Source organism: Ursus americanus, chromosome 7, assembly GCF_024610735.1.
Source record: "Ursus americanus isolate L20-20 chromosome 7, mUrsAme1.1.p, whole genome shotgun sequence".
Classification (NCBI taxonomy): Eukaryota; Metazoa; Chordata; class Mammalia; order Carnivora; family Ursidae; genus Ursus; species Ursus americanus.
The window spans coordinates 47,048,613-47,065,140 of NC_142133.1; the positions used below are offsets into that span (position 1 = coordinate 47,048,613).

General features: G+C 38.8%; 1 protein-coding gene and 1 non-coding gene across 2 annotated transcripts in view; one reads left to right on the top strand and one right to left on the bottom strand.

The window, feature by feature from the left end:
• DNAH6 (dynein axonemal heavy chain 6) overlaps positions 1-16,528 on the top strand; it is a 207,965-nt gene that overhangs the window by 11,969 nt on the left and 179,468 nt on the right. The window contains exons 3-4 of the mRNA XM_045808809.2: positions 298-474; positions 4,540-4,799. Of these exons, the coding sequence (XP_045664765.2) occupies positions 298-474; positions 4,540-4,799 (437 nt within the window). The remainder of the gene's footprint in view (positions 1-297; positions 475-4,539; positions 4,800-16,528) is intronic.
• On the bottom strand, positions 2,004-2,110 carry LOC123799968 (U6 spliceosomal RNA). Its single transcript, XR_006781773.1, has one exon. It is a non-coding gene; the product is annotated as a U6 spliceosomal RNA (small nuclear RNA).

The following is a 16,528-nucleotide window of genomic DNA, read 5'->3' on the forward strand; positions in this document are numbered from 1 at the left end:
TAATGCACAATTACTGGATATGTGATTTCATGCTTCTGAGCCTTTTGTGTCAGCATGTTACTCCTAGAAGTACTCATTGGTAATTAAGGGACAGAATTAATAGAAACCAAATAGAAAATTCTTAGTCTAGTGATAGACCATGGCCCCACCATGGTGATAACTACCACAATGATTGTGACTTCAATAGGAAATTAGTACAGAGAGATCAATTTCCAACAGGAGTAGTCTCCAAAGTGAAGAATAAGACAAGTTCATGTTAATATTAAAAAGATTAACATGTCTCTTTATTCCCCAAAGCCAGTGCTAAAAGTCTACCAAGATCATAAGAGGCCAGAATACATATATGAGCAGAACCGACTTCGGTTAATCGCTTCTGGAATCCTAAAAGCTCCAAGAAGCACTGAAGAAAGAGGTTCTGCCAAAGTGTCTATTCAGTTTCCTGAACACCAACGTCCTATGGTGAAGAAGAAACAGGTATGCCATTGAAGTATTTAATTGAGCCTTTCACTTTAATTTTCGTTTCCAATAGCATTGCTAACATGCTTTAAACTCATAAGAATAATTGCAAGACTTTTCTCTACGAGGTTGCACAATATATTTGGGGAATACCATACTTCTCAGTTCTTATTCCAAGAAACTTAGACAGTAGAGGAAAATCATAAAGGAAAACTTGTAGCATCAATTCAGCGTCCTCTGATCTCTTGCATATTAAAAGAAGACATACTAGTGTTTTAAATTTTATTTTACCATTTATGAAATTTTCATCATTATTACCCAGAATGACAATCTTTGAAGACCGTGGTGAAGGGCAATAAAATAGAAACTAAACCAGCTAGAAAGACAACTTCTGTAATTGGTGAGTTGTAGTGTGGGAAGGTGCCTTGAAAGGAGTAAGTGAATTGTAGCTCTGAGGAGAAAGTGCCAGAGTGCAGCTTTCTATAAATACTTGTAGATAACTAAACGGAATAGAAGCTGGAGAAGATGTGGACACACCCATGATAAAAATGCCAATAGAGCTGAGAATTCTCTGAGCTTTTTATGGAGAGGATCCTTCGAGACCTGTTAAACATTTCAGTGCTAGTGTCTTTCAGGCTTTGGGCTAGAATACTAGAGAGGAAGAGATGGAGACAGATTCCATCCTTGAAGATTGCAGAATCTGATGGTGGGTAGAAGGACAAGTGAACACTCAAACTCAGTGGGGTGTGATCAGAGCTCTCGTTGGTCATTTAAGGTGCAAAACTGTGGCAAACTGAACAGAAGGGAATGCTTGCACCTGGTGGTGAGGGGAAGGGTCAGTGGAAAAAATGCCACTGTAGGGAATGGCACTAGGCTGGGAGGAATGAATGGAAGGTTATAAGGTAGATCAGGTGGGAGAGTGGTGGGCTTGAGAAGCTGGCTGGAAGGAGGCTCACTGTGGGTGTGGGTGAGATCCCCCTCAAAGGATATTACATGATCAACTGTATGAAATTATAAAGCATCAGTTATTTTCGTTTCTGTGAAGTAGGAAAGGAGAACAAGCTATCTTAAGTAGGGCCAAGAAAGTTCTGACTGCCCATAAATTAGTTTATTTGGTATGAAGTGGGCATCATGATCTTGAATTCAGAGGAGAGGAATGAAGGGAGGGGGCTAAAAGGGAATGTTAAATTGTGTGTTATGCCTGGTTGTAGCTGTAACTAAGTGAAGAATTCAGTAAGAGCTAGGGGTTAAAGGGAAATGTACAGGAAAGGGGATAGTCCATATAAAAGGAGAAGGGTATTCTGAGAAGAGGGTCATTTTGAAGGGATATTGATTTCTCAGAATGACTTTTTTTTTTAAGATTTTATTTATTTATTCGACAGAGATAGAGACAGCCAGCGAGAGAGAGAACACAAGCAGGGGGAGTGGGAGAGGAAGAAGCAGGCTCATAGCGGAGGAGCCTGATGTGGGGCTCGATCCCATAATGCCAGGATCATGCCCTGAGCCGAAGGCAGACGCTTAACCACTGTGCCACCCAGGCGCCCCTAAAAAATATGGAACACTTCACGAATTTGCGTGTCATCCTTGCGCAGGGGCCATGCTAATCTTCTCTGTATCGTTCCAATTTTAGTATATGTGCTGCTGAAGCGAGCACCAGAATGACTTTAAAATGGAAATGTACCAATGAGGATTCCCTGGGAGATAAAAGAAGGCAGTTAGAGGCATTGCTTCTGGTAATTAAGGAAGATTGACTTAACAAATTGGACTGGACATCCATCATAGAGAACACTACTGGTGTTCTATACTTTATAAATAAATGCTTCCTGGGGCACCTCGTGGCTCAATAGGTTAAGCATCTGTCTTAGCTTCAGGTCATGATCTCAGGGTCCTGGGATTGAGCCCTGTGTCAGGCTCAGTGGGGAGTCTGCTTCTCCCTCTCCCTCTGCCCCTACCCCCACTCGTGCACCTGCTCAAGTGTGTGCTCTCTCTCTCTCTCTCAAATAAATAAAATCTTTAAATACATACATATGTCCTTCATTCTCTTTCCACCACCCCCACAAAATCTGAACTTATGTGGCTGCTTAAATTGAATCACATTTTTTCACTGAGTTGCATAACTGGAAATAAGTACTCAGAGGAAAATATATAGGCTTATTGTTGAAGAAATCTTGTACTTAGAAGGCAGCAAAACTTTTGGAGGGATATAATAAAGGAAACACGTGCATTTTGTGTTAAAATATTAGTACTGTAGTCCCATAAAAATATTAAAGTTGACTACAGCCCTTGTTGAAACATTGGGACAAGACAATGTGTATTTTCTCTGGTGTAGGGGTGTTTAGTTTGGCCTATTCTTTTACATAAGAAAACAGTGTTGTTGCTGCTGTCCCTGGCCGTTAAGTAAAAAAACCACATTGTATCTTTTGAGTTCAAAGATGTATTTTCTTCAGCTCTAAAACTTTCCAAGATTTTTGTCTGAAACTCTTATTCAGTGGGGTATATTTAATGAGAGATGGAGAGTGATGGAATCTGTGAATACAAACTTTCTGGGGACATTGTTCCATAGAACTTGTGGTAATCAATGTCTCATAGAAATGGCAACCCCGGGGTGCCTGGGTGGCTCAGTCGTGTAAGTGTCTGCCTTTGGCTCAGGTCATGATCCCAGGGTCCTTGGATCAAGCCCCTTGGATCAGGTCCTCAGTGGGGAGCCTGCTTCTCCCTCTCTCTCTGCCTCTCCCCCTGCTTGTGCTTTCTTATTCTCTCTGTCAAATAAATAAATAAAATCTTAAAAAAAGAGAGAAAGAAACGGCAGCCTCTGTTAGCTATGGTAACAGGCAATAAAATAAAGATATCATTTATATATTTACATCAATTATTCAACAAAGCAGTTCTGTGATAGTGATTCTTTCCTCTGAATGCCAATTGCTCCTCTACTGGTGAGACCAGGTGATGACTGTTGGAGTTAGTGTCAAATTTCCTGAAACATGGTAATCAACCTCCTCCGCAGGAGGGGGTGTGTGTACGATGCTGCCCCAGAGTTGGCTGGGCAGGAACAAAGGAGTGTGATGGCCCTAAGAGCATGGACAGTGGAACTGGGGGAGTAGAGCAAAGTTCAAGTGTGTGAACACGGTGGGGACGTAGCTTTGGTGCTCCAGGGGTGGTCCACAGCATCCGCAGCTCCTGGGAACAGGTTAGAAACGTGAGACTGTGGACTCTAGGAAACAAACTGAGGGCTTCAGAGGGGAGGTGGGTGGGGATTGGGATAGGTCGGTGATGGGTATTAAGGAGGGCACATATTGCATGGAGCACATATGCAAATAATGAATCATGGAACATTACATCAAAAACTAAGGATGTACTGTATGGTGACTAACATAACATAATAAAAAATTATTATTAAAAAAATAAATTTAAAAAATGTAAAAAAAAAAAAAAAGACTGTGTCCCTTAACTGTTAAAAAAAAAAAGTGAGATCTCACGCTCCACCCCAGACTGACAGACAGAATCTGCATTTTAACAGAACACCTAGGTAATTCACATGCACATTTAAATGTGAGAAGCACAGGTTTACAGAACAGGCAATCATGAGTTTGTAACATGTATGCTTCTCCAAGGCTGTTATTATATAATGATCCCCAATACTCAATGTAACCACCCCTTACATTCACTAAAAAGAAGTTTATTATGAGCTATGATAACAGCTGTTTAGGATTTCACTCACTGAAAAGCATTAAGGTCCTCAGAACTAGATGAGGAGATTGAGGGGAGAGACCACAGTCAAGATGGACGCAACCCCGGAAAGCTAGTAGTATTTTGATGTGATAAATACAGAGTTAAGGGAGAGAAGGTGGCAATGGGAGCAATGCTGGGGGATTTGGGAAAGGGGATGGACACCTGGATAAGGAGTACTGGGAAGGAATATATCCCTGCCTTATAATAATTTGAATTTTTCTGCTCAAAAACGTTTGCCTTTGAACCCAAACATCTCAAGCAGTATGGTAGCTAATGCTTGAGGTAATACTTTGTCATTTTTTAATACTTTGTTTTTTGGAAAAACTCATATTTTTAAAAATTGGCTTTGTTTAGATCCCGCAGTCCTCTACTGAGATGTTCGCTCCCTCCCCTAAACTGTCACGTACCGGTATTGGAAGAAGAGGCCTCTATGGGACGAGTTCCTCAGCGTACCCTAAGTACATTTTCCATGACCGGGAAGAAGTCATTAAAGCCAACATTCGTAATCCCTTGCAAATCATTAAAATAATACGTGAAAATGAACATCTTGGATTTCTTTATATGATCCCTGCAGTGCCAAGGTCTTCCATTGAATACGATACATATAATCTCAAGTGAGTTCTCTTTTATAAAACAATGTATTCAACAGTAAAAGTTTCAATTAAGATTGCAAATGTTATCCATAATTGACTGGGCATTAATGATAAATGTCAAATGTAATTTTGGTTATCATCTGATGACAAATGAATCTTAATCACAACAATGTTATTTATTTTTTCCATTTATCTTTCCTTTACTTGTAGACCTAATTTTACAGAGTAGTGCATTGTTGTGCTTCTTCTATGTTTATATTATATAATGCCATCTATTTTTAATCAGTATTCCAAAGATAGTTTTGATATTTTGTAATTACTGAGAAAAGAAGATGGCAATGTATAAAAAGTAGGTACATGATTTGCTAAACATGTTATTTCAACTTTCCTTAGTAGAGCTAAGGATTTTTTTAGAAATAAAAGGAGCTTGATAACTTAAGGTATTTATATAGATTAATAATACATACATATACTCTTGATTATTACTAAACACATTTGTTGTTGAAATAATTAGAAGAATCATACAAATGTGAGTCTGTGAATTGCTTTTTTTTAAAAAGATTTTATTTATTTGTGAGAGAGCGACAGAGATAGTGAGAGAGAGCACAAGTGGGGAGGAGAGGGAGAAGCAGGCTCCCCGCTGAGCAGGGAGTGACACAGGGCTCCATCCCAGGACCCTGGGATCATGACCTGAGCCCAAGGCAGACGCTTAACCGACTGAGCCATCCAGACATCCCTATGAATTGCTTTAAAGTTCAGCACAACAGGTAGTGGAATCTAAAGATGGTACTAGCTTTCCTCCATTGTTGTTTAGTTGGGTTGACAACAGTTGTTGAGACAGCCTTTCCTGGGAAGGTGATAGTAGGTTAGCTTTACCACCAAATTCTCATTCTCTGCTGCATGGGAAGGTAAAAGAACTCCTAAGAATTCTCTTATTCTTCCTTATACAGCACTGTAGCTTTGACTGAGTCAGGTAACACTGAAGACAGCTCTCCTTCTGGGCAAAAGAGGGAGCGAAGAATAACATTTTAATCAAATTTTTAAATAGTAGATTTATTATAAATCTGAAAGAGCTTAGAGTGAGAAATAATTTGAAGAAAGAACAGAGATGCTTATAAGAATCCAATCATTTGGCAAAATGTATGGATTGCCCACTGTGTAGCGTGAACTGTTGTAGGTAGTAGAGATACATTATTGAACCATCCAGATCAAAACTGCTGACTTCATGGAGCTTACATCTTAGCGGAAGGAGACAATAATAAACACAGTATCTGAGTAAATTACAGAGAACGCTAGATGGTGCTAAGTATTAGAGAAAAAAGGGAGTAGAGCAAAGGAGATTGGGAGTTCCGGAGAAGAAGTTGTGAATTAACCGGGATGTCAGGGTGCGCCTCATTGACAAGCTGCCATTTGAATAAGGACTGGAAGGAGAAGCAGTGAATGATGTGCTGGCGGGGGGAAAGAGCATTCCAGACAGCAGGAAAGTGAATACAGATATCCCAAGGCAGGAGCATACCTGGCATATTCAAGAAGAAAAGAGAAGGCTCGTGTGACCACAGTAGAGTGAATGAGAGCTAGGGAATAGATCATGAAGGGGCTTGCCAGCCATGGTATGAACATCAGCTTTTACTCAGAAAAGTGGAGAACCATGGACAGACTTCAAGCAGAGAAGTGTTATGATCTGAATTACATTTTGAAAAGGACTGTTGTGATTGCTGTGTAGAGGTTAGACTTTTGAGAAGCAAGAGTTAAAACAGGAAGACCAATTTGAAGGCTGTAACTATTCAGGTGAGAGATGAACCAGGTGGAGGTGATGAGAAGTGGGAAATAATTTGAAGGTCAAGCCAACAGGATGTTTTTATGGACAATATGCAAGGTGGACAAGCAGGAGTCCAGAGATGAGTCCAGGATGACTTTCATGATCTGTTGACTGAGCAAGAAGAGTTGCTATTGTCTGAGACACGGAAGATTGGATGGAACAGATTTGTTGGGGGAAAAAAGGAGTTTGGGTTTGGACCTGCTAATTTTGGGATGCCAAAGATAGAAGAGAAGTGAGATGGTAGATGAAAGGAGAATTGGGGTTGAGTGAGGTTTGGTTTTTTTTGTTTTTTTTTTTAAGATGAAGAATTAACATATAATAGAATTTAAAGCCCTTTGATGTAAGAAAAAAAAAATCCCTTTAGTAGTATTGCCATCCCCACCGCTGCCTTACTAGTTCTTTATAAGTTTTTGGAGAAGAGGTTATGGATCTTAAATGGTGACTGATTGGCAAAATTGGTTTATTTGCTGATATTTAATACTTGTTGATTAATATGTGAAATGTTTTCATAGCTTTCTCTTATTTAAAAAAATCATCTAATAATCCAGATGTCAAGAAGTGCCATTTGTGATCATTCATTCCCCGTTATGAGAGGGGTCAAATTTTGCCAAATGTAAAGTGATTTTCATCTATTTACTAGCACAAGACAAAGTGTGAAAGATGAATATGGGAACTGTGCTTTTGTCCAGTTCAGGAAACTAATGGTATTTCTAGACTAATGAGCACTTCTACTTGGGGAACTGAGATGATGTTTTATAAACTTCTTTGGACTGATAGTCGTGATGCTTAATGGGAATATGCAATGTCTCATTTCAGAAGACAGAGTTGGAATCATTGTTTATTTTATTATGTGTTGGGGTTGATGTTAATTTTTCCTCCCTGGCCTGAACTCCAAATACCAGAAACCTTATGAAAAGACAATCATTTGGGAGGTACAAACTTGGAAGCAGCTAAATTGGAAGTTAAAAATAGGAAATACTGGGTCAACGTGATGAAGACATGTTAAACTGAACTCCTTTTAAAAGTAATGTGACAAAATATAATGCCTTTGCTTATTTTTCAAGTGTAGCAAAATACATCAGACATGCAGTTCTACAATGTTTATCTCTACCATGATCCCTCTAAGTGAGAAAATAGTTCCTTTTATCAAGTTTATTCTAAAATATCAACTTAGTGCTATGTGTTAGGCATAACAGTTTTGTCAGGAATAAGCTTCAAGGAGATGTCTAAATATGTTGGAATATCACCCTGAGTGAGTACACAAGTATATGCTTCAGGTTCTCTTGCCCAGCAAGGGGTCATAGTGGTGACTCTGGTCAGCTCTGGTGTTGTAAAAAGGAAACTAGGTAAAGGATCAGGAACCAGGGAGATCATGAAGAGCACGGAGAATAGAGAATGGAATTGATCAAAACAAAATAATCCTGTTTTGTTAGGACTTAGACCTTGAACAGAGTGACTATAATTGAAGGGTAGACATGAGCTATGGGGGAAGACTGCTGGCTAGAGAGTTGTATGAGAGCACACTTTGTATGAGAGCACACCAAAGTGGATCCCCATATTTTGCGTATCATAAAAAATGATCTATTGGTGTTTACTATGTTCTAGGCAAAGTATATATATTGAATCATTTAATCCTGTAAGATAGATACTGTAAGATAGATACAATCGTTATCTCTATTTTATAAATGAGTTACAAAATGGCTAAGTTACTTATCCTCATGGTCCATCCATGTTGTTGCAAGTGGCAGGATTTCAATTTTTTTTAGGGCTGAGTGAGGTATGTGTGTGTGAGTGAGGTACGTGAGATACACACACACACACACACAAACACACACACACATACCACATCTTCCTTATCTTCTTTAATGGACACTCCGGGTTGCTTTCATATCTTGGCTATTATAAGTAATGCTGCAGTTAACATAGGGGCACATATATCTCTTTGAATTAGTGTTTTTGTTTTCTTCGGATAGATACCCAGTAGTGGAATTGCTGGATCATATGGTAGCTCTATTTTTAATCTTTTCAGGAAACTTCATATTATTTTCCTTAGTACTTGTACCAATTTCCATTCCTACCAACAGTGTAAGAGGGTTCCCTTTTCTCAACATCCTTGCCGACACCTTTCTTGTCTTTTTGATAAGAGCCATTCTGACGGGTGTCAGATGATATCTCATTGTGGTTTGGTTTGCATTTCCCTGATGATTAGTGATGTTGACCATATTTTCATGTGCCTGTTGTCTATCTGTATGTCTTCTTTGGAAAAATATCTATACAGATCCTCTGCCCATTTTCTAATTGGATTGTTTGGTTTTTTGTTATTGAGTTATATGAGTTCCTTATATATTTTGGATATTAATCCTTTATCAGATATATGATTTGCAAATATCTTCTCTCTTTCCATAGATTGCCTTTTCATTTAGATGATTTCCTTCACTGTGGAGAAGCTCTTTAATTTGATGGATTCCTGCTTGTTTATTTTAGCTCTTGTTGCTTGTGCTTTTGGTGTCAAATCCAAAAAATCATCGCCGAGACCAATCTCAAGGAGTTTACCATCTATATTTTCTTCTAGGAGTTTTATGGTTTCAGGCTTTGTGTTCAAGTCTTTAATACATTTTGGTTTAGTTTTGTGTAGGATGTTAGATGGTGGTCCAGTTTCATTCTTTTGCATGTGACTGTCCAGTTTTCCCTGCACCATTTATTGAATACACTGTTCCTTCCCCATTGTATATTCTTGGCTCCTTTGTCATTAAATAATTGACCATATATACAGGGGTTTATCTCTGGACTCCTTATTCTGTTCTCGTGATCCACGTGTCTGCTTTTATGCCAGTACTATACAGGTTTGATTAGTTTAGCTTTGTAATATCGTTTGAAATCAGGAAGCACAATCTCTCCAGCTTTTTTTCTGTCTCAGATTGCTGGCGCTATCTGGATTCTCTTGTGGTTTCTTATAAATTTTAGGATTGTTTTTTTCTATTTCTGTGGAAAATGCCTTTGGAATTTTAATAGGGATTGTACTGAATCTGTACAATGCTTTGAGCAGTATGGACATTTTAATAATATTAGTTCTTCCAATCCATGAGCATAGACTATCTTTCCATTTATTTATGTCTTCTTTGACAGTTTATTACTAAAGCTAGAAAATTACTAGAGCTATAAGATAAACACAGTGGTTAAAAGGAAAAAGATTATAAATTAGGCATCATAATTAGGACTCTCTCAAACTTGGATTTGTGAATCGCAGTAATGTTCCTATCCTTTGCCTAAATATCTCATTTGTATGGAAATGTTATCAAAGGAATTAGTAGTTCAAAGCAAGTTTTATCAACACCTTACCAAAAGATAGCCACCATACCCAGAAAAGGATTGGAACTTTTTAAGACATATTAAAGAATAAAATATGAAACCAAATTCTGTTTTTAGATTAACATCTCATCAATAAGCTTAAGAAGCTAGGAATGCAAGAACATGCAATTAATATCTAATGTCAGAAAAACTCACTGTTGCAGAATTGAAATTTTAATAGCCAACGTGGACATTTTTTTGTTCTATTTGTTACCAGAAAGGCAAAGGAAATCTATCAGTAATACCACTAGTAGATGGGGTAACTGGGTGATGGACATTAAGGAAGGAAGGAAAAAGAAAGAAAAGGAAAGGAAAAAAAGAGTGCATTTTACTCTGTAAATTGTATCCCAGTAAACCTGCCTTAAGAAGATACTGCAACTAGATCAGCATATCAGATAACAGAGATTAATACACTCCAGGACGTTATTAAAATTTTATTGCAGAAAAGGAGTTTTACTGAATACTGATGAACTTATAGTTAGTAGTAACTGCTAGATAACAGCATTGTGTAGAATCACAGAAGTGGAATGTTTGGAAGAACTTTGTCGTGAGGAGGGGAAAAAATACCTTACCGCAATGAAATATTTAAGGCAAGTGAGACATTGTGGAAATACTTCTTAAAAATATATATTACATCTAGAGTTTATTTTGACAATCCTACATTCAAGTAATACATTATTTTATTTTATTTTTTTTAAGATTTTTTTATTTATTCATTTGACAGAGATAGAGACAGCCGGCGAGAGAGGGAACACAAGCAGGGGGAGTGGGAGAGGAAGAAGCAGGCTCATAGTGGAGGAGCCTGATGTGGGGCTCGATCCCTTAATGCCGGGATCACGCCCTGAGCCGAAGGCAGACGCTTAACCGCTGTGCCACCCAGGCGCCCCTTTGATTAGGCTTCTTCTTTTTTTTTTTTTTTTAATGATTTTTTTTAAAGATTTTATTTATTTATTCGACAGAGATAGAGACAGCCAGCGAGAGAGGGAACACAAGCAGGGGGAGTGGGAGAGGAAGAAGCAGGCTCATAGTGGAAGAGCCTGATGTGGGGCTCGATCCCATAACGCCGGGATCACACCCTGAGCCGAAGGCAGACGCTTAACCACTGTGCCACCCAGGCGCCCCATTATTTTATTTGCAAAGGAACGCCCCTGTGTAAATGCTTCCCTGCGGTTATGAATTCCAAATTAAATATTATCAAAATGGTGACTACAGTGAAGTCCAAGACATAACAAGAAAATATGAGCAGAGTACCATTTTTTGTTGTTTCAGATTTAAGTGCATTGGTGAGTCAAAGGAAAACTTTTGTCAAGAATTAGAAACTATTTTGCAAATAACTTAACTGTGCAGATTTAGTGGATAGTTCTTGGTTTCACATCTGGATTACTTAATTGACATTTGAACACCTGAATGAACATAATAAAAAATTATTGGACCTGCCTGAAAATGTGTCAACATGTACTGACAAAGATTAAGAATTCAAAACATCTTGGAATTCAGGTTTGGAAATATGATATTTAAAATGCTTCTCTCATGATTTTTAGTGATTGTAATGGATTTAAACCTAAAGAAAAATTCAGTCAAACAAAGTAATCTGTCTGTGTTTCAGAGAAAACTTCCCCATTGTTTCTGAAATACTTGATATGGAAATTTTTGGATTTTAAATCAATTTGCATTTCACAAGAAATTTCAACACTGCATTTATCAAAGGGAGGAAAGGGAAAGCTATTAGAATTAAAGAGTGGTGGTACCTTTGGTTCACAATTTCAAGAGAAGGAATTATCCAAATTCTGATTAATGGAAAAGGGAGTTTCCAACCATAAGAGACAAAGCAATAAATCATCTGCCATTTGTTGTCTCCTATTTCTATAAACAAAGTTTCTCAGTAGTGGTGACTGTCAAGAATTTGAACAGACCATTCATCATGTCTTGATTAGAAATTCAGGTGGCTACTTCAAAAAGTTATAGTCAGAGCTGTGCTTGCTTATGAGCTATGCTTTATTTGGAAGTTTTATCAAATTCAGTATTGACTATTTCCCTGAATACCTTGTATGTTATTTTTCTTATTATAATATAAAGAACTTATAATTAGTGTCTTCACCAGCGTGCTTTATAGAATGTTACCATTGCATAGTATGTTAGAACATGTAGCTTGAGAAGCATTGCTGTAGAGGACTGTAGAACACTTTTCTCTGCATGAGAATCTGATCTTACGTAACTATGAAGCTCTGTTTCACTGGTATTCCCATCGGAGTAGAATGCTGGTTATTTCTAGGCAACACTGCTTCTGATAAAAAATGACCCCTGATTAGTAAATTATGTATGCATTGGGAGAGACTAAAAATGAATTCTAGGGGTCCCTAGGTGGTTCAGTTGGTTAGGTGTCCAACTCTTAGTTTCGGCTCAGGTCATGGTCTCAGGGTCTTGAGATAGAGCCTCCCACTCAGTGGGGAGTCAGCTCGAGATTCTGTCCTTCTCCCTTTGACCCTCCCCCCTGCTCATGTGTGCACTCTCTCTCTAAAAATAAACAAATAAATCTTAAAAAAATAATAATAAATTCGAGGCACCTGGGTGGCTCAGTCAGTTAAGCATCTGACTCTTGGTTTCGGCTCAGGTCATGATCTTGGGGTCGTGAGATCCAGTCCCATGTTTGGCTCTGTGCTCATTGGGAGTCTGCTCAAGATTCTCTCTCCCTCTGCCTCTCCCCCATGCTCTCTGTCTCATTCACTCTCTCTCTAAAATAAATAAATCTTTTTTAAAAAAAATAAATAAATTCTAAATACCTGATGGGAAGCCATAGCTTTGGACTTCCCATAGTGTAACAACTCTTTTTCTAGGCATGTCTCTTGCGGGAAGAGATACTGGGTCCTGTGGGTAATGAGGCTTTTAACCCAGGGTGGCTTCCATACCCACCCAATGTGAATCTCATCTCCTTGCATCTGAGTTGTCATCTAGGGAGAGGGTAGCTCGTGGGTGGCTGATAGATTCCTGCAAGTAGTCCCATGGAAAAGGAAAGTCTGATGCTGTCCTGATGGTGAGAAGTAGTTGCTATCCTATGCCCTTCTAAGTAGAGGTGTGCCAAATATAGCCTATGAAAGTTTTATTAACATTTGAACATTTATTAACATATGAACATTTAGTTGAAGCTGAGAAGACCCCCTGGTGGGGCAATACGTATTTCTTTTTCATGCTCATGTAAAAGAAGCCACTGTTGGTGTCTGACAATTCCCTCCCTAGTAGATGTGGGCTTTTTTCACACACCCGTAGAACCTCTCATCTCCCTGTTATTCTATTTATATATGTCCATATTTTGCTATTTTTTATTTTGGTCATTGAAATATAAACTTGATCACATTGATAAGGAAGTGTGGGTGCTTCTATAAGGCCATAGTGATAACCAGACTTTTACAATGTGGTAGATGATACTACAAATACCAACCCTTAGCAAATCCCAAACATTCCCGGTTCTTCATAGGTATTAATTCGTTTAATCCTCATAGTAACTTTGTAAGGTAGCCAGTATTAATATATTCATTTTACAAATGTTGAAACTGAGGCAGAGTTAAGTACCTTGACCAAGTTGAGAGAGCTAGTGAATTGTGGGGCTGGGATTCAAACCCGTGCAGTTGGACTTTAGAACCCAGCCTCTCACACACTATGCCCAATGTACTCCTCTTCATAATGACAACTGGTCCTGCCATTTGTGTCACACATGCCGTGCTAGGCTCTACTGAGTGCTTTCTGTAGATCAATGTTGTTTCCTCTTCGAAAGAATCTCATTAGAAGGGCATTCTCTATAGTTGAAAGGTGAGGAAATTGTGGTACAGATGTATGAAGGACTCTGGTATTTGATATTGTTTTATGATTTGTAGATAGAAATTCAAAATAATGTCTGCTACTCCCACCTTTCAACTCTATGATTCTATTCTCTGTGCAATGTCAATTTTAAAGCCATTAGAATTTAGTGGATACGTCAGAATGTATGTCAGAGTCCTCCCCAAATCCTGAGAATTTTTAGGGTCCATAGAAAGCCAAGAAAGAGGACATGATATTTTTTCTACCCGAGTGTTTCCCAATGTATATTTGCAGGAACATTATATATAAGTGGTAACAATAGATAGATGGTAAAAAAAAATTATTCTGTGATCATGTGAAATTAAGAAACATTAAATTAAATCACTGGTTCTTAACCTGGGAGATTTTGCCCCACCCCCACCCCCCAGGAGACATTTGGGGATGTCTGCAGGAATTTTTGGTTGTCGTAACTAGAGAGGATGGTGCTACTGGTATCAGGTGGGAAGAGGCAAGGGAAGCTGCTAACCAGCTGACAGTGCACAGCACAGCCTCACACAGCAGAGTTACCTGGCCCAAGATGTCAGTAGTGCTGGGATGGAGTTAAATAGTACTAAGTACACATTTCTTTCTTTTTTTTTTTATAATAATATCTTTTTATTATATTATGTTAGTCACCATACAGTACATCCCTGGTTTTTGATGTAAAGTTCCATGATTCATTACTTGCGTATAACACCCAGTGCACCATGCAATACGTGCCCTCCTTACTACCCATCACCAGCCTATCCCATTCCCTCACCCCCCTCCCCTCTGAAGTCCTCAGTTTGTTTCTCAGAGTCCATAGTCTCTCATGCTTCATTCCCCCTTCTGATTACCCCCCACACTTCTGTCCCGTGGAGCCAACGAACTATTTCTTGAGGGATATGTGTGGTGATTAGGACTCTGTGAAACATAGTTATGTGAGGACCGCATAATCATCTGTGCTCAGCTCAGGCCATATTACTTTCTAATTGATCAAGTTGGTTCTTAGATGGTTCCTAAGCCTGTTATGTTAAAAGTATTTTTTTAAGGAAGCTTTAAAAATTTCAAACCAAAGCTATCCTGTGCTTTCAGTGAGATTACCTGTTTAGCAGCCTAGCCCTGAAACACAGATGGATGTTAGCTTGGTGCTTTCTCAAATGACAGCATTGTGGTTTCTGTGTGAAGTCACGATTACAGAAGACTTTATAGTGAGGGATACAGGTGCTGTGGAGTAACAGATCATCTTGAAGCCATGTAATCAGAAAACTTGCCAGGTTGCCTAACACAATGACAGTGTGCTTGGGCTAGTCCATGAAGAAATTTAATTCTGATGAGTCACAGGGTGCCTTGCTGGCTCAGTCCGTGAGGCATCTGCCATCAGCTTGGGTCGTGATCCTGGGGTCCTGGGATTGAGCCCTGAGTTATGCTCCCTGCTCAATGGAGAGCCTGCTTCTCCTTCTCCCTCTGCAGCTCCCCCTGCTCTCTCTCTCTCTCTCTCTCTCTCTCTCTCTCTGTTTGTCAAATAAATTAAAAAAAATAAATCTGATGAGTCAAATTTCAGTCAGCACATGGAAACATTAAAGACCCCTCATATTTTCACTTGGACTCATCAAAAATGCTCAGCTTCATCTTGTCTCCTTACCCTTCCTTCAAACACACACATACACATGTCTTGGCACTGTTCTGGAGCCCTGACAATTTAATGGGTAATGATTTCATTTCATACAAAAATTTCAAGAACCTAGAAGAGTGGTTCTCAGCCGTGGCTGCTAATGAGAATCACCCAGCCTCTACTCCAGGACATTATTTGATTGATTTGTGGTGGGGCTTGAGCAACAGTATTTCTTTAAAACTCACCAGATGATTCTAGTATTCAACTCAGTATTGCACACCATGGACTTGGAGCAGTGGTTCTCAAGCAAGCCCTACAGGACTTGTTAAAACCTGTGGAGTTTCTGATTCAGTTGGTGGGGAAGATAGTCTGGGAAATTGCAATTCCCATGTGATGCTGATTCTGCTGTTCCAGGGACCATACACTGAGAACCATTGGCCCTAGAGTACTCTCTTATTGCAGAAATTTGGAAGTTTCTTCTTAGTTATGCTTTTGTTTAATATTCTAGGTAAAAAGGAGTTCCTTATCAGGTATTTTACCATTTCTGGTTAATCGAATCAGAAGCCAAGTAAACCATTTCTCTTCTCTAGGTTAGATCTAAACCCCTACTGATTCATGATATTACCATCATCAAATAAATTGAGGTTTATAATTGCAGATCATAGGAAATGGCTAATTTCTTTCCAGGCAGTTGCTTGCTTATCTTCACCCAATAAATATGCTCAAATCATAACAATTAAAACTGTATAATTATGAAAATAATAAGAGAACTTAGATTTGCATAGGGCCATATGAACTTATCTAATACATCTCACTATCTTAAAGCAGGTAATTACTTTTTTGCTTATAGAAATCAGAAACTTGAAAGAGATAGGAAAAGAGAACAGGGTGAACAAAGACGTATGTATGTGTTCAAACATGGCCTAAGGTGGATATGACGAATCAGCCCGATGAGAAAGGGCAATTTGTGAGACAAAGAAGAAACTAATATAAAACAAGGGGAGAGTGCCCAAACCGCTGGCAGAATAATTTGAATTTGATGATATAAGCAGTAGGAGGCTATTTAAAGTTCTTGAGCAGGAGACAAACCATGTTTCTGCACTATTAGTCTTGGTAGACTGGTTTAAAGAGGAACAGAAGCATTTTCAGTCACAGATA